This window comes from Protomyctophum bolini (assembly GCF_963924005.1).
Source record: "Protomyctophum bolini genome assembly, chromosome: 4".
Classification (NCBI taxonomy): Eukaryota; Metazoa; Chordata; class Actinopteri; order Myctophiformes; family Myctophidae; genus Protomyctophum; species Protomyctophum bolini.
Window position 1 is genome coordinate 6,764,973 of NC_137865.1, and position 23,755 is coordinate 6,788,727.

General features: G+C 44.8%; 1 protein-coding gene across 1 annotated transcript; it reads right to left on the reverse strand.

The window, feature by feature from the left end:
* Positions 1–486: 486 nt before the first annotated feature.
* On the reverse strand, positions 487–23,033 carry iqub (IQ motif and ubiquitin domain containing; the record flags this gene model as incomplete). Its single annotated transcript, XM_080761236.1, has 13 exons — positions 487–654; positions 1,757–1,942; positions 2,329–2,610; positions 3,816–3,992; positions 4,281–4,451; positions 9,852–10,027; positions 11,470–11,680; positions 12,261–12,419; positions 17,199–17,380; positions 20,375–20,542; positions 21,417–21,551; positions 22,274–22,412; positions 22,881–23,033. 13 exons carry the CDS (start codon positions 23,031–23,033, stop codon positions 487–489), a joined length of 2,307 nt encoding a protein of 768 aa, XP_080617362.1.
* Positions 23,034–23,755: the final 722 nt, after the last annotated feature.

Consider the following 23,755-nt stretch of genomic DNA (forward strand, 5'->3'; position numbering starts at 1 on the left):
TAGACCTTTGAAGTGACGCTCATCTTAGAAATAAATGTAAGTCAAATCTGTGCCGCAGATATTAAAGGTGTAATTGGTGTGTGTGTGTGTGTGTGTGTGTGTGTGTGTGTGTGTGTGTGTGTGTGTGTGTGTGTGTGTGTGTGTGTGTGCGCGCGCGCGCGCGCGAGCGTGTGTGTCTTCACCAATTTTACTAATTGGTAAAGACTGATGAAAAAATAATATGTCAAGAATATCGGTCTAAAATATTTGCCCGTTCCAGCAGTAAGCCATTACAATCAAATGAAGTCAAAGCACAAAGCAATTATCAGCTTTATTTTCATCATTTGGAAAATAATGGCAATGCTTTCGAGAGCATCTATGTTAAGAGGAGATAGATCGCCACAGATAGAAAGTGTAATGAAAATGATTTGGTTGCAGAGCTTATTGAAAATCACAGTCCTGCTTTGTGAGCCGAGAACGGCACTAGTGTCGGTGGTGGCGGGGGGGCTAGTCCGTCTCCGTGGTGACGGGCTTGGATACCAGCTGGTTGCCGCGGGCGACGGGCTGCGATTCCACATTGCGGAGGTAGCGGGCCATGGCGGGGATCTGGGCAAAGTATCTCTTGGCCACGGTGTGCTTGTGCTCCACGCTCTGTACCAGCGCCAACCCATAGGCCTGCAGGGAACCAACATACACTTCAAGCCATTAGGCAGCAGCAACATAAGACTACGCTTTAACTTCCCTGCCGCCACTAGATGGCGCTGAACCACACTAGACCGCACGGCTCCTTTAAGAAGCGAGACCGACAAAACTGACGCACTTCCGGGAACGCGGAAGCATTTCAGGGGTGCACCCCTAGATACACGGTCAGTAAACAGCTGAAACGGTCCAGCCAAAAAACACTTTGTGTTTGAAATAGACACTCGTGCTTTCTAAGGTGTGATTTGGGCCATAAAGATTCATTCAAAATCAATATCAACATCTTAAAACTGTCCAATACTTAGACGGGGAGCAGGGTGAAATTATGACAGGCAGTTTCTGCTGTCCAAATAATATACACTCCCCCCCACACCACTTCTTAGAAGCCTGCAAAAGCTCCAGTGTCAAAAGTGTGAATTAACATCTAACTATAACTGTCCAATACTTAGACAGGGTAGCGGGGTGAAATTATGACAGGCAGTTTCTGCTGTCCAAATATACACTCACCCCACACCACTTCTTAGAAGCCTACAAAAGCTGTCAAAAGTGTGAATTAACATCTAACTATAAATGTGCCACGTCTCTGTCTGTGTGTGCGATGCGTGTGTGTGTACGGTTGTAATGCACATTGTAAACTGTTGTTTATGGTGTGCGCTGCATTTGTTCTTATTTTTTTGTAAAGCACTTTGTAACCTCGTTTTGAAAGGTGCTATATAAATAAAGGTTTATTATTATTATATTATACAACTCGAGACACACGCGTTCCACACCCCCACAGGGAGTACAGTGCCCAGCCAGTGCCCAGCCCACAACGCGCGTTGTGAGCTTGCAGATTGTCTATTTTCAGCATGCATCTAATTGTGAAATGACTTATACTGGACTTCCTAACATTTTATTCTAGTTTTTATTTGTTGACGAAATTGTCAGTATACTTATAGTCTTAGTTTCAGTCATCATAGCTTAGCTTTTATTTAAGTTTCCATTTAGTTTTCGTCAGTGGAAAAAAGGTTAGTCAACGAAAAAAATGTAGTCTTTAACATCAACACCGGGACGAACATAACGACGTATATATAATTACCTGGCTGACGCGGTCCACCTGGCGGTGGGCGGCGGCCTCGTCCTTGGTGAGCAGGATGCAGTTCCAGGGGCTCCAGTGGCGCCGGCGGTCCCAGCGCACCATCAGCAGCTCGTGGAGGTCCCTGCAGGCGCACAGCGCCGACTGGCACCCCCACACTACGTCCACTAGGTGGTGCATGTCCTTCCCCTGGACGTCACAGAGGGGGGGGGGGGGGGGGGGGGTGTTTAAAGCATTATGTTATACTTTAGCTATTGAAAAATAGCAGATCTACAAGCGGGTTTTATTTTCTTCAATATTACCGGTATATATTTTAAATATTTTACAAATCACAACTTTTCATTAATTAAAAACAATCTCCAGCATATTTGTCTGACACACGCGCACACTCACACTCACACTCACACTCACACTCACACACACACACACACACACACACACACACACACACACACACACACACACACACACACACACACACACACACACACACACACACACACACTCACACACTCACACTCACACTCACACACTCACACTCACACTCACACTCTCACACACACACAACACTGTACCTGCAGCAGGTATGTGATGCCGGTGTCCGTGCTCAGCTCTCTCTCCTCGTCGCGGCGGAGCCTCTCCAGGACGGCGTGGTACTTTGAGAAGTCCTGCCGCCGGCGGGCCTCGTTGTCCAGCTCGCCACACCGCCGGCACTGGCCGGCGGCCACGCGGCGGGCGGTGGCCGTCAGGGAGAAGTGGCCGGGGGGCAGGTAGCGCCGGCAGCCATGACAGTAGTACCTCTTCTTCTTCTCCTCCGGGTGGCCAGACGGCGGGTCCTCCTCCCGGGTCACCGTGACCTGACACAACAGTTACTCATTAGTCTTAATTACCCATAGTGTTGTTTTTGTTGGAATGCACATTTTGATTGAATCTTGTACTAGTTTTAATTTAGTTTGTTATAGTCACATTTTAGTCACCTGGAATGTTTTAGTGTTAGTCTAGTTTTAGTCGACTAAATGTCATAAGGCTTTTAGTCGACTAAATATACAGTTGATTTAGTCGAACAAAATGTGTTTTGGCGGGCCTTGATGCCGTTTTTTTCACTTGCTGAAAATAGCCGATCTACAAGCTCACGAGCTTGTAGATTTACAAGTATGTCTGCAATCAGTGTGTGTGTGTGTCACGTATCAGTGAAGCGCTGGTAGATGGTAGATCTGATGTTCTACAACACCACTGTTCTAAATCCCAAGACTTTTCTGAAAAACGGATGTTGCTAAATAGGCAGTGATGGGAAATGAGTGTCAGGGGAGGACTGTGGACAGTTCAGAAACCCGCCTACCAGTGACATCATCGATTGTGAATCCAAGCTAATAGAAACGATAGGGTCTTCTAATCCTGAAAAGTTAGAATGTACAAGTATAATGCATGGGTTTTCAACGGATCGTGAACCAGGGAACACCACCCTGACTAAAGGCCTATTCATAGTCTGGTTTTTCGGTGGTGAGCTGACCACCGGAGCTGAAATAACGTTGAGCGGTGGTGAGTACAAACAGAGAGAAGGGCTGGGACGGTGGTTTGCTCTTCACCGCAGCTCGTGACGTCATGTTGTAGTTCGGTGGTCACCTAACCATCGAAAATCCAGACTATGTATGTATGAGCCTTAAGAGGCCTGGAGGCGTGATCAATGCCATTTGGCTATTCTGAGTGGCCAAAGAGCATTGATCACGCCTCCAGGTCTTTCGTTTACTCAAGTTAGGTAATAAGACCTGGTACTTATAAGACACGCAAAATACAGCCCAATATGTACAGTCACTACTGCACCTGAGATGTTCCTTTTTACTGTGACCAACTTGAAACTAAGAATCGAAATACACAGAATAACAACTGAAAAACATTTCATTGATAGTGGATTGAGGGAGAGGATCTTCGCCAAAAATAAATAAAAATGCAACCAACGGGTGCGAAGAAGGGCACAACGGGACTTGACAAAGGGTCAATTAAAACACTTTTGAAAATAATATCTGTTGTGTCGCAAGGTTTTTCCACTGTATTATAACTGTACCTTGAGCCACCTGGCCACCTCGGGGTTAAAGGTGGGTGTCTTGATGTACTGGAGGAAGAGTGTGGAGATCCTCTTCCTCAGCCCTTCCAGATTGCTCTTCTTCACCCCTCTCATCATTAGGTCCGCCTCCCTGTCGATCAACTCCACCATGTCCCGCGTCAGCTTACAGTCATGCTCCTGTTATGCATGTCGACCAGTAGAGGGTTGTTAAAAGAAAACAAAAAAAGGTTTTTGTTAAAAGGTTAAACATTAAGCATTTTGTGACCCCTGTACCAGGATTTGTGTGAACAGTATTAAGCCAGAGACTAAAGAATAACTACATTGGATCCATTGGAACACACGTTTTTCTTATTGTTGTCGTTTCTATTTTCCTGGACATTTTCCACCCGACACAAAGATATTCCATTTATTCATAAAAATACAAATAAACTGAAGCCACGTTGAAGCGCAAAAAGACGGTCTTACTTTGACAGTGTGCTTGAGTGTGAGCAGCGCGTCCAGGCGCTCCTCCTGGCTGCAGGAGGTCAGGGCCAGGCTGGTGTACAGGTCTCTGAGCTCCTTGGCCCGCAGGGTGGAGGGAGTGTCCATGTGGGTCATCTGACCGTCCAGCGCACACCACCTCCTGGGGGCCGCACACTGTCCCACAACAACCACATATAAATATATAAACACACCACCTCCTGGGGGCCACACACTGTCCCACAACAACCACATATAAATATATAAACACACCACCTCCTGGGGGCCACACACTGTCCCACAACAACAACATATAAATATAAACACACCACCTCCTGGGGGCCACACACTGTCCCACAACAACCACATTATAAATATAAACACACCACCTCCTGGGGGCCACACACTGTCCCACAACAACCACATATAAATAAATATAAACACACCACCTCCTGGGGGCCACACACTGTCCCACAACAACCACATATAAATATATATAAACACACCACCTCCTGGGGGCCACACACTGTCCCAGAACAACCACATATAAATAAATATAAACACACCACCTCCTGGGGGCCGCACACTGTCCCAGAACAACCACATATAAATATATAAACACACCACCTCCTGGGGGCCACACACTGTCCCAGAACAACCACATATAAATAAATATAAACACACCACCTCCTGGGGGCCACACACTGTCCCACAACAACCACATATAAATAAATATAAACACACCACCTCCTGGGGGCCGCACACTGTCCCACAACAACCACATATATGTGACCGAGTACAGTGGTTTGATAAACAAGGGGGCCATGGTCATTTTTCAGTTTTGAAGAAAATGAAGACGATATGACCATCTGAAACTTGTTGAACCGGAAACCCAAAAGTAGAGAATTGCCCTGCAAAGATTCCAAAGATTTTAGCACCTCTGGGCCCCAGGAATGGGTGTGACAATAGAAACTTGTCTCCACCCCTAATGGCTTGCATAATCACTCCCCCACCCACTAACCACAGTACAGTACAGTACAGTACAGTACAGTGGAGTACAGTACAGTACAGTACAGTACAGTACAGTACAGTACAGTACAGTACAGTACAGTGGACTACAGTACAGTACAGTGGAGTACAGCAATTCAATTCAAATTGAATTGAATTGAATTGAGAGAGAGAGAGCCTGCCTTCCTGTGTGCGTGCGTGTCACGTATGTGTGCGTGGGTGGGTGCGTTCCGGCCAATATTCACATTTCTGTCCTCACTTTTTTGTCTTCAATGTTTGTGTTTACGCAAACGCGAAAAGCTGGGCATGCAGGTAACAATCACACCTGTGTGAAGTGGGAGTGTGAACAACAATTAGCAACGGGTGCTAATGTTTGTTTTAGTCCTCAAAACAAACATTACATTTATCTTCATTGTCTATGAGGCGTTTTCTTAAAAAAGCATCGTTGAAAGACAAACATTAGAGCTGTATATAGCGCCCCCCTGTATATGGGAGGGGCTAGCTGTATATGGGAGGGGCTAGCTGTGTATGGGAGGGGCTAGCTGTACATAGGAGGGGCTAGCTGTATATGGGAGGCAAAAAGTGAGGGCGGAAAATTGAGGACGCCTATTGTGATCGGCCGGAATGTGATGTATATGATGAGAAGAGCGCCCCTCACTTCACATGAGTGTGATTGTTTTGTTACACACACACACACACACACGTCGTTCCTTCCACATGCATGACGTCAGTTTGTGTTGTGAGGGACATCAGACCACAGCTGTGTCAGCCTATATAAGATGTCGCTCACACCCAGAGAGTTGGACAGGAACAGAGTTTGGGATAAGCAGATCAAGACGGAGACAAACAGCCAGAGACAGAGAAGAGACGGACAAAGAAAGCCAATACAAGCAGATCGACATAGAGATGCTGAACTGGTCGGTGCCTCCGAAAAGAGGACCACAGACATCCCAGCGCTTCTGTGGTTGTTCTGCTGGACCAGTGGAGGACAAGGTGTATTTCTTTGGAGGGTTCTTCTATGAAGAGAAGTCTGAGAAGACCTACAACAACAAGGAAAAGATTGATGTTCACGTCTTCAACACAGTGACTTTGTGCTGGATGACTTTACCCCTGGTGAATTGGAAGAGAAGTAGAGCGAAGGTTCCTTCCATGCGCTACAGACACACAGCTGTACTGATAGAAGATATCATCTACATCTGGGGAGGGAGAGTGAATTTCAAGAAAAACAGCTTTCCCAGCGAGGGGAAGGATGACAACATTCTTTATGCATTGGATGTCGACACCCACAGATGGTTAAAGACCAACGTATCTGGAACTGTTCCAGAGGCGAGGTCCAGCCACTCAGCCTGTGTCTTGAGGAAGTCCATGTTTATCCATGGAGGATTCAACCTGAACCATCTGACTGGATATAAACCATATAATGACATCTACAAGTTAGACACCAGCATGATGTACTGGTCTGTCATTAACACCAGAGGAACTCCACCAACTGGTTTGCTTCGTCACTCGACCACCGTCATTGGAACAAAGATGTTTGTATTTGGGTTTGGGCTTGGTTTGAGCGTGCCGCTCCAGGACAACTTCAGTGTGTTTGACACAGAGACCAACTGTTGGCTGAGCACACCTTCTGCACAGCTTGTTCCAGAGCAGCGTGGCTGTCATGCAGCTTTTGCCTACAATGGAGAGCTGTACATATTTGGTGGCTACAACTTTGGTCTGAGACGGGACTTAAATGATCTGTGGAAATTAAATTCCAAGACCTTCACCTGGAAGGAGGTTGAACCCAAGGGGAAAGGACCGGATGTTTTGGGTAACATGTGCTGTTGCATGGTGGGAGACCACATCTTCCTCTTTGGAGCAGAACTCAACTTACATATCTTGCATTTAAGTCCTAGCCTGAAGACGTTATGCGAGATAGCAGTTATCCAGAACGGTCTGGAGCAGTCTGGACTCCCACACAACATCAGGTGGAAACTGGCAGCCATGACAACAACAACAGAAATCTGTTCCAGTGGATGTTGAAGATGACGCAGACGTTCACTACCTGACGAAACATTCAGTAATTTGGACTCAAAACATGATGATGTTATGTAAAAAAACATAATCTTTAATTTGCCACGGACAAGGCCAAGTCTTGCCACAGACAAAATGTCTGTAGAGACATATTGATGACCTCTGGACATATTCCCTCCCAGTTGTCACCTAATTCTCTGTCCTCTCTCTCTCTCTCTCTGAAGCCTTGACGAGCCTGAGTATCATCACCTGTGAGGACCAGATGAACTAGGTTGGCTAACGAGCACAAGACACTCAAGACAAAACTGTGTGAATGCCTTGTCTTTCCTTGAGGTTGACAGATATACAAGCACGTTATGTGACGTGCCATGAAGTTGTAGACCTGCTGTTTTTGAAGATCTCAAAACGAATAATGCCTTTAGTTTATAGCGGCTACTAAAATGGTCGATCTACAAGCTCACAATGTGTCAGAGTAGGCTACTTAACACGGAGCCTGCCAGAAACGAGGAACACGAAGGTTTAAATTAGTACCCTACCTTTTAATCTTTTAATCCGATCGTATCCATCTTTTAATCCGATCGTATCGCTGGCTAATGTTGCTACTCGCATTATATATAATAATCACACCACCTCCTGGGGGCCACACACTGTCCCACAACAATCACATAATCACACCACCTCCTGGGGGCCGCACACTGTCCCACAACAATCACATAATCACACCACCTCCTGGGGGCCACACACTGTCCCACAACAATCACATAATCACACCACCTCCTGGGGGCCACACACTGTCCCACAACAATCACATAATCACACCACCTCCTGGGGGCCGCACACTGTCCCAACAACCAACCACACACAACCTCCTGTCCACACTGTCTCACAACAATACATATGTATATCAGTGTTTCCTGCAGGAAAAAGCTTTGGCATGGTGCTAGGAGCGGCAGCTTGGCATGGCGCGATTTATTTCAAGCATGGCGCAGCGCCATGCCAACAACATTGTGCAGGAAACCCTGATAATATGTCCACGCTGTCGCACAACAAACAGACTTACACCACGACCGTATATGGTCGCTGTCGGGCAGCGCAGGAACCTCTTATCTCCATATTCAGGTGATTTTTTTCGTAAATTAAGATCCTGTACTCGATCACACTACTACAGCGTCAAAAGTAGCAGATACACAAAATGTGGCGCGAAGCGACACGTTTTGAGCTTTTTAGGTCTGCTACTTTTGATGCTCTTGAATTCCTGAAAAGTAACGTCACTGGACATAATGAGGTTTCCACCCGACAGAGACGATACACTCCGTCATAGAGACCTCTCCATCACCTTGTCCAGAAAGGTGTGTGTATGACCTGGTCATTAAAGAGTCGTTCCGATACCAATGGCAGTATCGGAAAATCGGCTTCCGATACTGCCTAAAATGCTGGTATCGGTGAGTAAGTATGTCAGTCTGTATATGCCATTCCGATACCACGTCATTTAACACATCATGATTATTGAGTATCTTGAATGCTTCAGTTGACGGTACGTTACTGTTAACAATTATTAATGGAATTTGTATTTATTCCTGGATCAGTGGTTCGCAAACCTTTTTAATTTCAAGGGCCCCCATAATAACTCTGAGGGCTGTATTTTGCGTGTCTTAAGTACAAGGTCTTATTCCCTAACTTGAGTAAACTAAAGACCTTGAGGCGTGATCAATGCCATTTGGCTATTCTGAGTGGCCAAAGAGCATTGATCACGCCTCCAGGTCTTTAGTTTACTCAAGTTAGGGAATAAGACCTGGTACTTAAGACACGCAAAATACAGCCCAGTGAGTGTACAAATGGAACCAAGACCCGTAAGTGTCCATTTGTACACTCTGTTACAGACCCGTAAGGGTCCGTTTGGAACCCCCTCAAGGAACCCAGATGGAACCCCCCTGTCCTAGATTTTTTTAAAACCACACACTGGAATCAGATCGGTACACGGCGTCGACCAACACATAACATAATGGGTAGAAGGGAGTTCCACCGCGCATCAAGCCTGTGGTAGGCGAATCTGGTGCATCTCAGAGGCAGGACAATTAATTGCATTTTTAATGAATTGCATTTTCATAGCGCTTTTCCAAGTGCTCAAAGCGCTTTACAATGGTTCATTCATTCATTCATTCATTCATTGGGAGGTGAAGCGGCGAACAGTCGACGCCAGTCCTCACTTCCCACATTCACACACCAATGGTGGCGAGCTCACACCGTCCGACTCATTGGAGGCGATGTAGGGTTCAGTGTCTTGCCCAAGGACACTTCGACATGTGGACAGGAGGAGCCGGGATTCGAACCGCTGACCCATGTATCATTGGACGACCTGCTCTACCTCCTGCATGAGCCACAGCCGCCCCATGGACAGGCACTGGAGCAACTGACCAAAATGACCTGACGAAGATATGACCGATACATCAAAACGTTTTTTACTGTGAATTAAAAGAGACTTAAACTGTCTGAGTTGCACCGGGGAAGGAACAAAAGGGTATGGGTACATCTCCACTTGTCATAGAGCCCTCTCACCTTGTCCAGGAAGGCGTGTACGGCCTTGTCGTAGTTGTTCTGCTGAGCGAGGAGGCGATGGCGTCCGATGGAGGAGATGAGCTGCGTCTCCTGTTCCAACAGAGAGCACAGCGCTGCCTTCCTCTCTGCGCCGCACAGCGAGGAGTTGATGAGCTGGAGCTCCTCCTGCCTCCACTCTGAGACACACACACACACACACACACACACACACACACACAGTAAGACACTGAGGGCACACGTCGCACGCATCCGCCATGTTGACAGCAGACTGCTGGGCGAGCGCTGGCGCTTTGGCATAATCGACATATGGAATACATTTTGTACTGGCCATATATGAAGTGTGTCTTGAGTGTACAGGGTTTGATGAGGTCAGATCAACATAATGGAATGTCTGACGGCCATATATGGTGACGGCCATATATGGTGCCGTGACGTGTGACGAGGCGTGTTGTCACGAGGCGTGATGGACTGACAGTGACAACCATAATATGGAGGCGTGACTGACTGACGGATCGGCGGATTTGCAGGTTTAGACATAATAATTCGACCTATGGTCGCAACAATGTAACCCTGTCGCCGATTCTAATTTTAATTCTAAATCAGTGGTTCTCAAACTTTTTTTGTCCCATGGACCCCCAGAATGATATACATTTGGCTGTGGACCCCTATCAGAAAAGGTTTTGTGCCAGGAGTGTGGAGACCCCCAGGAGAGAACGTTTATGTAAAAACTAATGCAGAATTATTAAAACTATTTTTTTTAAACCCTTCCGAGAAATTTCAAAAAAGTTCAAAAATAGCAAAATTATATGTTAATCCAGAGCGATTTACAGTAAACCGGGTAATCACATCTTTCACACACACATCAAATGGAGAGAGTGCCTTGATAATCTATAGTTCATAGGTAAACCAAAAAACGAGCATCAGTCTAAAGTAAAATTTGCACATTGAAACATACAACACATACAAACTACACTCTGTCTAAATAACAAACCATCTAAATCCGTTTGCATAAGCGGAGTGTATATAGGTGGAGTCTGAACACACGATTTATCCTGCGAGGAGTGGGGACCAGGAAAATTCAAAATAGTCTGTGTCCAGGCACACACACACACACACACACAGGGCTGGACTGGGACAAAAATTCGGCCCGGTCATTTTCGCGTGAATTTGCCCCAGACCGGCCCGCCACAACCAGTGCGCAGATAGCAGAAACTCTACCGCCCGCTCCGTCGAGGCACACACACAAACAAACAAGCCCTAATACCACCACTTTTACAGAACAACATAAATGATACAAACCAACAGACAACTACACACAACCCTTTGTAGAGGATATATTTGTCACTCACTGATATACAGGTACAGTGACATTATCATGATGGCACTGGCAGAATGGCAGCACGCCCGGACCTTTACTGGTGGCCTGCCGCCTATTGGCCTGCCTGCCTGTCAAAACATTTCTTTTGTATATCATGGCGGCCCCCTACGGTCGCGGCCCACCTGGAATTTGCCCGGTACGTCCTGTGGCCAGTCCAGCCCTGCACACACACACACACACACACACACACACACACACACACACACACACACACACACAGAACCCTCCCCTCTTCCTTACTCTCCAGGGCGTTGTAGAGCAGGGCGAAGTCCTCCTTGCTCCGGGGGTTCCTCCTGCGTCGGTCCTCCGCTCGGCCCCTCTCCTCCACCTCCTCCTCCCTCCGCCGCTGCTCCATGTGTATCCAGGCCAGCCGGCGGTCCCTCGCCCTCCGCAGCTCCTCCACGCAGCACCTGGCCAGCCAGCGCCGCACGTATGTCTGCAGCGTGATCACCTGGCATGGGGGGAAATATGGGGGAAGTACGAAGGATATGCGACGGTTATGAGAGATTACAGTATGTACGAAAGATGAGCCCATGGGTTCATGTTTAAGTACTGGGTGTGAGGTTATATAACCACATATCCTCTTATCCAGGGACGTGCACACATAGACATCAAAGGGCAGGGCTTCAAGCCCCCTGCCCTTTTTACCCGTCTGTAAAACAACTGCCCTCTCCAGACCACGAATGCAGCGTTTACTAATGGTGAAAGTAATGCAAATGCAGTCGCAGATCTGCTATTTTTGTCACGGGACTACAGCCCCTGCCCCTCTCTGCACATGCATGCTCTTATCCAAACATTTTTTTGTGATTTTTCGTAAATGAACGGCCCTAAATGATCATCATACTACAGTGTCACACAGATACGTATAAATTCACACAATAATGCCTCAATAATTAAATCGCACAAGACAGCTTATATAATATTTGCATATTATTTCTGATAGGGTTGAAATGTATAGCGCCGGTAATAAAAGTATATATATATATATTTTTTTAGCTTTAAAATCCTCTCCTGTATTACGCAACACTCACAGCGTCCAGTCTGTGGCTGTGGAGCTGGGCTGCAGTGACGTAGGTGCCGGTGGGGGTCAGCAGCCTGTCCTTCACGCAGGAGACGTAGCAGCCGACGCCGCTCATCTGAGTGGACGCGCTGTGGGAGCACTGCTGGGCCTGGGTCTTCACCACCGCTGTCTGGAGGGCAGGCAGGCACGCACAACCGCACGCACAACCGCACGCACGCCAACAGGGGGACACAAAGCAAAACGTATAGCAGTCAGACAGAAACCTCTAATTTCATTTTTGTTGTGTTTTTCGTACATTAGCACCCCCCACTTCAACATACACTACAAACACAGAGTCACAGAAAAGCATCAAATAAATAAATGACGCATTTTCAGCTGGTGGATCTTTGAGCTTCTCTTTCCAGTGCTCTCTTCTCTCTCTCTCTTCTCATGAAAACTACAAACGAGTGCACCCGCAGGAAACAAAAAAACATTTAACCCACTTCTTTTACACTTCCTGATTCTGTCATCTTCTACCAAATCCATATTTTTTCACCACTAGCATCCTCATATTTGGGCATATATTCATAATAGGTGCAAATTTGGCAAACATATATAGGCAAACATTGGGGGGGGGGGGGGGATAGTCAGTCTACATGTATTGGGATAGTTTCAGCCAAGAGATTAGAGGCCTGAGGGGGGGGGAAAGAGTGGGCCATGTAATAGAGCCCTTGTCAACAAGGTATACAGATCAGGGTTTAGGCAGGCTGGAGGAATAAGCCCTTAATTTCTAAGGACTAGAGGGGCCATTTTAAACTTGTGCTGGAATCCAGCGCCCGCTCCCTATTGGTTCACCAACTAATATGCCCACCTCTCCTCTCCTCATCCCAGGAGAAACAGTGACGTCACCAATTTTGGAGCGACGCCCCTCTGCACCGTGATTGGTTAGGAAAATACAAGGTTCACTCCCACTCCTAAACCAGGCCCTTCCCAAATGGCCTGGGTTCCCGAGGCTATAGGGTTTAAGTATAGTTAATGAAAATATATAGTTGAAGCCTGCACCCGTTTGATGTAGAAAACGCTTAAAGGGGGTGTCAGTGATTTCAGTCAAAAACCCTTAGGTTTCGTTTTTGCCTTGGGACACAAGCTTTCATCCAATCAGGATAGAGAACAAAAACGAAACCTAAGGTTTTTTTGACCCCCAGGGGTTAACTGGGGACAGGGAGGAACTCCTTATATGGTCAGCGCACTCTATAGTAGAGAGGATTATCACAACAAAACAAAAAAATAAGTGATATTTGAATTAAGTGAAATCACTGACTCTACCTTTAAAGAGCTCCTGTTTCTCAGATCCCACTGTCTGTCATGCTAAGTTAACAATCATCATCATGCAGCACGTCAAACCACAACCAATGCACTCAAGATACATACATAGTAACATAGCTCATTACTACGGCAAGGTGTTCATGAGCATTATGGAAAGATAATGATACCCGTGATACCGGTGGTTAGTCGGATGCGTTAGGTCCTTAGCTTAATGCCTATGATCCTTGACGACTATTTCTATGAATTTGATGTATTACCTTGCTTGCTGAAAGTCCCTCGGGATTAAAAGCGTCTGCTAAATGCCTAAATTGTAAATTTGTAAAGTAAAGTGTGCACGTTTGAATTGCTATACTGTACATGTAAGGATATCCACCTTTTTTTGCCATTTCTAATCCCGATCGTAAAGCCAAAAATAGGCAATGTTTGGTGCACGACACATGTGTGCAAATAAGTATGATTTGGGCATAAATGTTGGTGAGGGCTAGGGATGAATTATTATTAACCACTTCATTAACCACTATTTAAACTTTGGCTATTTGAAAATAGAATAATCTACAAGCTCACAGCACGTTGCGATGAGACGTATTGTGAGCTTGTAGATCTGCAATTTACAAAAGATTTAAATGTATACATGATGCCTTGTGAAACAGGACAATCTGCATAATGAGTACTTTAACTTTTGGTATAGTACATTTTGATGCCAATACTTTTGTTTCTACATGGCAGTATTGATATTTTTGACACCTTGAAACACACATGGAACACGCATGAAACATGCATGAAACATACATGAAAAAACACGCACGAAACACACATGCTGTCAGACAGAAGGCCACTGTCTCATGATATAACCGTCCTCCCTCAGCCTCTGGGGTAATAATACATGTCCACCTACATCTGTCATGTGCTGCTCAGCACCATACTATTCCAAGGAGTGCAACGTGTTCTGTGTAGTGTCAAGGCAAAAGCTGCTCTCCCACCTGATGTGTCACAGACACTTAGCAGCACTTCAGACTGGGTGAATGCAGACAAAGGATACGTTTAAAATATAGGGGATTAAGGCAAATGAGATGAAAAACACCTGCTATAAAAGGTAGGTATAGGTAGTGGCTTATTGTCGGCATCAGCCAGTAACACGCGGGAGTCTAACCCCGTTACAATACGCTAGACACCTGGGAGATGGAGTCTATCCCTGTTATAATACGCTAGACACCTGGGAGATGGAGTCTATCGCCATTACAATACGCTAGACACCTGGGAGATGGAGTCTAACCTCGTTACAATACGCTAGACACCTGGGAGATGGAGTCTAACCCCGTTACAATACGCTAGACACCTGGGAGATGGAGTCTATCCCCGTTACAATACGCTAGACACCTGGGAGATGGATTCATTGCTGAAGTGGAGCACATCAGCTTCTAGTACTTTCCGCACGACTTGCTGCACCAAGCCGTGCCACTCATTCGCTGAGTGGGCGGTGAACGAACCCATGAACCTGTGGTCCAAAGGCGAGAGCTCCACCGACTGAGCTACTCTATGAAAGAAAACAAACAAAAAAAGAGCAGACCTAACTGTGATTAAATGTGGAATCTGTATGGACTAATTTACCTATACCACGCCACATTTTGCCATGTTTTTCCCTGGTCCTAAATGGAGGTGCAGACGTATATTATGCGCCGATTCTCAACCTGTGGGCCGGGGATGGCTGGTGGGCGGTGAGGATATTGCAAGTGGACCCCCAAACAAAATAAATGATGAAAATAAATGACAACTTTCCCTGTCATACCAATAAATTAATTAATGTTCGTTCCACTGATCGAAGCCAGAATGCTAACATAAACATGCTCTGAAAATGTACCCATCTGACCACTTAACATGTCAGAAATCCCTTTTGAGATGTTCAAGTGAGCCCTGATCCAGGACAGGGTGAGAAGAACCACTGGATTAGTGCGTAGAGAGCTCTGTCTACTTTATAAAAAACATTCACACTTAGTTTCTGTGTGGAGTTTACATGTTCTCCCCGTGTCCCCTATAGGGTACTGTAGGTACCCTCACAAAAACATGCGGTAATCCTGGTCTCTAAACTGCCTCCCCCCTGGTCAGCCGGGGTGCCTGATGGAGGGGAAAGGTTAGTTAGTTACTGCGAGAGTGAGGTCTATAGCCAACACCAAGTCGGGATTCCTGGATCACTGCCCAGTGCCCTCCACAATTTCCTATCTAACATCAGGTTCTTGTGTTGTTAGCTAAGCTGTCACGCCGCAGTACCAGGGCAAAGCCTCCTGGCTTTTCCCTGGGTTGGCTCCCATTGATAATATGCACACGGTTGCCATCTTGCCAGCAAACCTCCCATAGACAGCCCATTCATCCAAACAGAACTGTCCTATCTAATTGTATTGAATAACGTCAAACTCACCAACATTGCAGCTGTACGGAAAGCTTGAATTATTTATATCTGCAATGTGTTTGTTGAATAAAAATCCACTGTAGACATGTTATGAGCTACTCCCTGTCAAGAAATTCCTTGCAGATTATCTTTTTCTAAGTGCTGGAGTTTGGAAGTGCTCGTTGACTATCACTCAACAGCCTGATTTATTTACTGATAATGAGTGCTACCAAACTCTGACAGAAAAATAATCATCTGTAAGGAATTTCTTGACAGGAAATAGCTCATAACATGTCTACGGTGGATTTTTATGAAACAAACACTTTGCAGACAGTAAGAGGACAATTCAAGCTTTTCGTACAGCTGCAATGTTGGTGAGTTTGACGTTATTTAAACCAATTAAATAGGACTTTTCTGTTTGGATGAATGGGCTGTCTATGGGAAGTTGCACCTACTGTAGGTAGCACTTTGCTGGCAAGATGGCAGCCGTGTACATATCAATAGAGTCAATTTACTTGGAGGGGAAAGGAACTGGTTGGAATAACATGTTTCTTCCACTTGCAACGTCCAACTGGGAAAACTCCCCCCTGTCAGGCGCAAAGAAGCGGCTTTGACGCCGCCACCGCCACTCATGCATCGAAGCAAACATGAGGTCAGTTCATTGCTCTCCCCAGGTTGGCGGAGGGTGTGTAGCGCCCAGGATCACGTTAGACAATTGACACTGGGTGAAAAATGGGTAGCAAAACCGTGGGATAAATATAAAAAATAATATATTACAAACATATTTATTTATTTATTTGTGAAAATGATTTTGATTCATTCATGAAATACATTTGAAATATGTTGGAATTAATTTACAGTGGGCAATTTACTGATAATAAGTTGTGATTTATATATGTATATTTGTTTGTAAAAGGAAGACACACAAGATGGGGATATTTACTCGTGAGAGTCGCGACCCATACAGACATTGGTATGGGAAACAGCACTCTGAGAACCCATGGGAAAATAAAGGAGAATTTGCGAGTCAACAGTCTGTCTCGAGAGACTATAGGGAAAACAAAGATTTACAGCCTCCGATGGCGTACCGTGCATGGACCCCCATCTAAAAATATGTTGTGCCAGGGACCCCAAAAGGAGAGATGATGATCTGTGTTGTATTTTACTATTGTTATACATTGTTATGTTTGTCAAAAAAGGACAGAAATAAACTAAACTAAACAAAACTAACCTAAAGTACTAAACTAACCTAAACCGTACCTGTGTGTCGCGGCTGAAGACGGCCACGCCCCTGTCGGGCCTCCTCTTGGCGGGCGTCTGCACCGCGGCGTGGTGGTACTCGGCCCCCGTCACCGTGTGCCTGTAGCCGCCCAGGAAGGCCTTCCGCTGGGTGGCACGCTCGATCTCCACCACCACCTCCTGGAACTCACTCAGCTCCGCATCTGCGTGCGTGCGTGTGAGTGAGTGAGAGAGAGAATTGCAATAAAATGTCATTAAGAGCAGAAGGCAAAAAAGAACTAACTTCAAATGTACACGGGTAACGTATTTCATACAGTAGTGCATACAGTAGTAGTAGTAGTAGTGGTGGTGGTCATTGTAAAGACAACTGTATTAGCCGTCTGTGAAACCTATGAAAATGTTTAATCTGCAATACAATTTTATACAGAATGTGACTCCGTTTCACCTCTCTAGGGGGTCCTTGGCATGAAAAGCATTGAAGACATGTCACAACCAAATCAGATGGAAATGTGCTCTCATGACAGAGGCCCTTTACCATGTGAGTGTGGGTGACTGATTTATCCTGTGACGCATTGATTAGATCCATGCACAACAGGTGTAATAATGTATACTGTGTAATGTCACAATCTTCTTCATTAATTCCCTTTCGGCTTTTCCCTTTAAGTGGTCGCCACAGTGAATCATCTGCCTCCATCTGACCCTGTCCTCTGCCTCCTCTTCTCTGACACCAGTTGACTTCATGCCCTCTTCTTTCACCACATGCCTTAGGCTAGGGCTTTTAATTCTAGTGATTTTTGCTAGTTGTTTTTTTTTATGATATTTGTACATTTAAACACTGTGTACATTGCTAATCTTGAGGCCTACAAAAACTAGACAACTAGTCAATATAGTACCAGCAAGGTCGACTAGTGGATTTACTAGTCGACTTTGAATAGTCGACTAGTTGTGTTAAAGCCCTAGGCTATAGGATACTTTGTTAAATTAAAAGTGTGGGTTTTCATACCAAAAAAACCCCACCTTATCTTACATAGAAAGTAATGGTTATGAAACTGAATAAAAAAGGTTTAGTCTGAGGTCTATACTTCTAAATATATACCGTACATACATATACATATTTATTTCAGTGCAGTTGTGCCAAGCTTCCCCACATACTGTGGGGGCGGTGTTGACGTGAGGCCACACTGGCCAATGAGGTGTCTACCTAATTCTGGTGTGGAGTCACCCACATACTGTACACAATACAATACATACAATACATACTGTACAAGGAATGACACATCCATGACATCCATTTAGGGACAGTATATACCGCCCTGGGGAATGTCAGAACTGACCAGATATTGTTGTGTCTGTGTTCGCACATAACACAGAGAACACAGGGGGCTGGGTATAGTTACAGTATGGCCAAAGTGACATTCTTAAAGGACAACTTTAGTTTTTTTCAACCAAGGTTCATGTTTTACATGTTGTTATTAGAGAAAGTGAAAGATGAGTGTTAATTCTTTTAGTATTAGAGTGTTTATTTGCTGCTTTCTTTCGTTTTAGGGATTTTAGCTGTTTTTGACAGGGGGGCGGGGGCATTCGAACATGCATGGTCCTAATCCTAAATATGTTTTTTTTTTACCAAATTTGATAGTGATTTATTTTTGTATTATTTACTATAGTCCTACTAGACCCCAAGACATTACATCTGGCCACAAAAGATCACGGGATCTACTGAATGTGTCAAACTGACATATTGAGCCTATGACACACAGTGTGGCTTTTCCCCCAGTAGGGTACCTTCACATTCAGTAGATCCTGTGATCTTTTGTGGCCAGATGTAATTTCCTATTAGGACTATAATAAATAATAAAATAATAAATCGCTATAAATGTTTGTAAAAAGAATACACATTTAGCCCCATGCTCGAATGTCCCCCTGTCAAGAACTGCTAAAATCCCTAAATCGAAAGAAAGCAGCAAATGGAAAAAAAAGTGTAACACTCATCTTTTACTTTCCCTAACAACCTAAAACATGAACCTTGGTTGAAAAAAACTAAAGTTGTCCTTTTACTAGAGGTCATTATGCGACAATAGGCAAGCATGTCACTTATATGTTAAGCTATCCAAGCCATGCGCGGCTATAGTCATAAGCCCAGTTGGTGACGCTCAAAATCTCTTGAATCTTTCAACAGCGGTGCATGCATAGTACAGTATGTAGTGCTGTATATATACTGCAGTTGCTGACAATATGCTGCCGAGCTGGTGACTCCATGTTTTAAGAGCATAGCTCTGATACTCTAGGGTTTAGGAGATTCTAAAAATACTATAATATGCACAACGGTGCTTGTAAATAACTTTGGGATATAACATACTGTACCAAATGGCACATTTGTTATGGCTAAATAAACGGTATGGATTTACTGCAGGCAAGAATAGACACCATATTCCACAACATCATGCCCAGATATACTGCATCTCAAAGTCGGGTCCAGGGAGCAACAGGCCGGTCCAAATGGACCCTTATAGGCAATTCACACTGAATCCGTTTCATTGGAACCGTTTCCGAATACGGTTGCCTGGTCCCCGATGGCCATGATTCACATTGCCCGAGATTCAACAGCGCACCCGAGTACACTTGCATAACACACTTTAATCCTCCTGATGACGGCGCACACGGACACTGACTATCAACTGTGCGACATTGTCTCAAATAAATCCAGACACACTGAATTGCATTGCCTCTTTGCCGTTATACTACTACACTGTCAGCCTGCCTGCTATTCACTGTGTCAGTCAGTTCTGTGCTCCAAAGTCGTGTTTGATATTAGTTTGCTATGGATTCTACTTTAGCATTATTATTATTTTGTTTTACTTTGGAAACTATGCCAAGCAAAGCCCAAGAGCCACGTGTAATAAGATCAGTGCGTATACGCAGATTCAACAGGAGACGGGCGGCGTTGAGAAATGAGCTGGTATTACGCGTTGTGCAGCACTGCAGCGGCTGTGTGTTTTTTTTGTTGACGCTTGGCTTGTCGACTAGAGATTATGTCACGTTCTTAAAAAAAACAGTCCACTTCCTTCTTTAGGTACGCATGCATTCACATTGGAATGATCCGTATCCGTGCACCCTGACAGTGATGACACCATACCTTGTTGCACCCTGACAGTGATGACACCATACCTTGTTGCACCCTGACAGTGATGACACCATACCTTGTTGCACCCTGACAGTGATGACATCAGGCATGTTGTAGTCCTGCTGGGGCTTGGCGGGCCGGACAGGGTGGTTAAGGGGGTCCGTGGACCTCAGCTCCAGCTGGGTGGTCCCGTTGGGTTGAACCCCTAGGTCCATTAGGGTCATGTGATCCTCCACCACGTTACCTTAGAGAAACAAAGAATGATAATCGTATGGATCTCTGACTTCATGTGACCGCCCTATGAAATCATCATCTATGACGTCAGTCGTTTTACCATCCCAGGGGTCCTTGGGATGGTTCCAGGAACATTTGTCAAATCTGTTTCACCACTTTAAGGGCACAGTCACACCAATTAATTTCTGCCAATTAATTTGGAATGGAGTAGCTTGCTGCTATTTGTGGATTTCTGAAAAAAAAAACAATAAATAGAAAAATAGGTAGAATAAAAGAGCGGTGTACCTACCTACCGTATGAGCGGTGTAACCATATTTTATACTTTGGTGATTTGAAAATGGTTAATCTAAAAGCTTCACATTCAGCTTGTTTGGCTATTTTCAATTTTTTTTCATATTTCAATTTGGAATAATCTTGAAAATGTTTAACGTCTCCAATCATGTTTTCTTGGAGACCTGTGGCCGTCGGAAACCAAACACATCAATTTAATTTAGAGGTTCTATTGTCAACCTGCGACATGTGACTAAAAATATCTATTCAGCCCAAACCCTTTGACTTCCATCATAAAATGAAAATGGTTTGCGAGATTAGGAGGCGCACGCGCACACACATGCACACGCACGCACACACACACACGCACTCGCACACAGACGCACACGCACTTATGTTACAATACAATTGTTGTAATCCAATGTATTATGTGGCCTATGTGGACTATTGAATGGTAACATCTGATTGTTTAAAATCCTATGCAATGCAATGTAATTATAAACTATTGTAATCCCATTTAAAATTCTGATGCAATTACAGTAGCTTACCTTAATTAACTTTGTGTGAAAGTGATGGCATTATTGACTGTGTTATTGGTGCATTTGACAGCTTACTGTTCCAAGAAACATGCAGGACTTCTGCAGGGACCTTGAGCTCCTCAGCAAAGTGGCTCTTCAGTTCTTCAATGCTGAGTCCGATGGCAAAGGCCATGGTCATCACCTGGCCCTCCGGCACCAGGATGATCTTCACTGCAGTCAGAGAGAGGACACACATTACACAATGGAGCCATTATCACACTTTTGTGGGAGAGAGAGAGAGAAAGAAAGAGAGAAAACAGTGTGTCGCATCACAATTCATTGTACGCTTGTAGAGTTTTTATTTTACTATTTTTTAAATCAAATAATGCTGACGTTTTGTTAATTTGCCCAACACCAGGGTTAATGTGGTTGACGTACTTTTTGTCGTGAAATTGTGATATTTCAAACATAAATATCAAAGGTATCAGACAGTAAATGGACGCATTAACCCATTAAAACCAGGCAAGCATCTTCCTGTGCAGTCATTTTGGATTTATTTGGCTATTCAATAATAGATACGTATACGATGCGTGCAAGATATTTGCTTTCTAGATTTAAAATTTAAGATTTTTAACTCAATCTTTGCTCCTGGGCATCACTGGAACAAAATCTTTTGAGATGGGTGTCGGCAGTCCTTGACATGAAAAAGTTGGGAACAGACACTGTCGACACACCGCCATACGTGGCTTCCTCGTGACGTTAGGGTCAGGGACAGAATTAGTAATGAGCGTGAGCGTGTACATTTGTAGAATCGGCCTGAGGTTAAATTCAGTCTGAACAGAAGCATGTGCATATCTGCACCATATACGTACTGTACACAAATGACCAGAGGGGGGATATCAAAAGGAGAGGCATAATGGTACAGTATCAATTACAGCAGTTACATTACATACATATGGCCAGGAAGGGAATTCTCACCGGTTGCTGTAGAGTTTCCAACATATGCTGATGATGTTTTCTTAGGTGAATGTCCTCCTTCACTGTCCTGGGGATGAATGTTGGTCTGGGAAACGGCCTCTTCCCAGTCCTGACCTGAACGTGGGAAGATGGTCTACAACGCAGTTTACCATTTAGGCAAATAGCGAATTAGCAGATGTTCATAGCAAGTAAATGTCCAATTAAAATGTAAATGAAGTGCCAGTGCGTGGGAACCACTGGCACTGACATTGGGGGTCCCCAGATGATTAGCTCAATGTGCAACATTTTTTCTCACTCAAATTTCCCACTCAAATATGATTATTTTGAGCAATTTGAGGGGTATAGCAGCCTGAAAAGTTTGAGAACCACTGTACTAGGATAGCATACAGGCAGCTATAGTTATTATTTTTGAGGGGCGCTCGCCCCTCCTATATACAGTATACACAGAAGGTTTGTCTTTAGTTCAAGTTTGTTTTGGAAATGCCATTGACAATGAAGGGAAAATGTACGTCATAATGTGCCATTTACATCATATTGTCCTGACATGAAAAGGTTAGGTTTGCAGGTTTGTGTTTGAATCACCTGTCCGTTCACTCCACACTCCTGCTCCTCCTCTTGCGTGTGAACTGGATCAGCAGGCCTACCATCAGAATCTACCTCTGTGTTTACTGCTGCATCAACTGGTCGTTCTCTTTCCACCGCTGGTTCTTCTTCCCTTTCTTTTTGCTCGGACATTCTTACGTCTTACCTCCACAAAGTAAGTCCCGCTGGCCGCTGGTTAACTAAACTAATTTAACTTTAGGATAACGTGCAATGATTCATCAAACGGCTAATTTTGTAACTGCTGTCCTGTCCAGCCCAGTCCACTGGCAAATGTTTGATTATTTTCCTATAAACCAGCTGCTTTTGTTTTGGTTCGATAGCGTGGCTTATACACACCTCACACACACACACACACACACACACACACACCACCACCAGTGTGTACATGACGCCATGGCAACGTCACGGGACCTGCCTACCCCGTTGATGATCCTATAGTCCAGAGGGACGGTTGTTACTTTAGACCTTAGAGTATAACTCTATGCTTTAGACAGGTAATTGGCTGCAGTTGGCTGTCAGGGCAGGCAATCGCTTCGCTGATGAGTCAGAGTCAGACTTAATTACATCCGTGTGGTTTGCACAAAAACTAGCTTAATTGAACAAGAGTTATTGCTAATGTTGTAGTTAGCCTCACAGAGAACTAAACAAACATAATATTGTCCCTCTGACAACCAGTGGTTTTCAAAGTGGAGACCACAAGGGGGCGCCAGGGGGCAATTAAAAGAAAAAAACCAATAGGCTACTAATAAATTAATACTATTTGCTACTATTTGGAGTTCCTTAATGGCATGGAACATTTTAGGAACCGCAGGCCCTTACTACCAGTAACCAACTACTAACCACGCCTCTCTGGG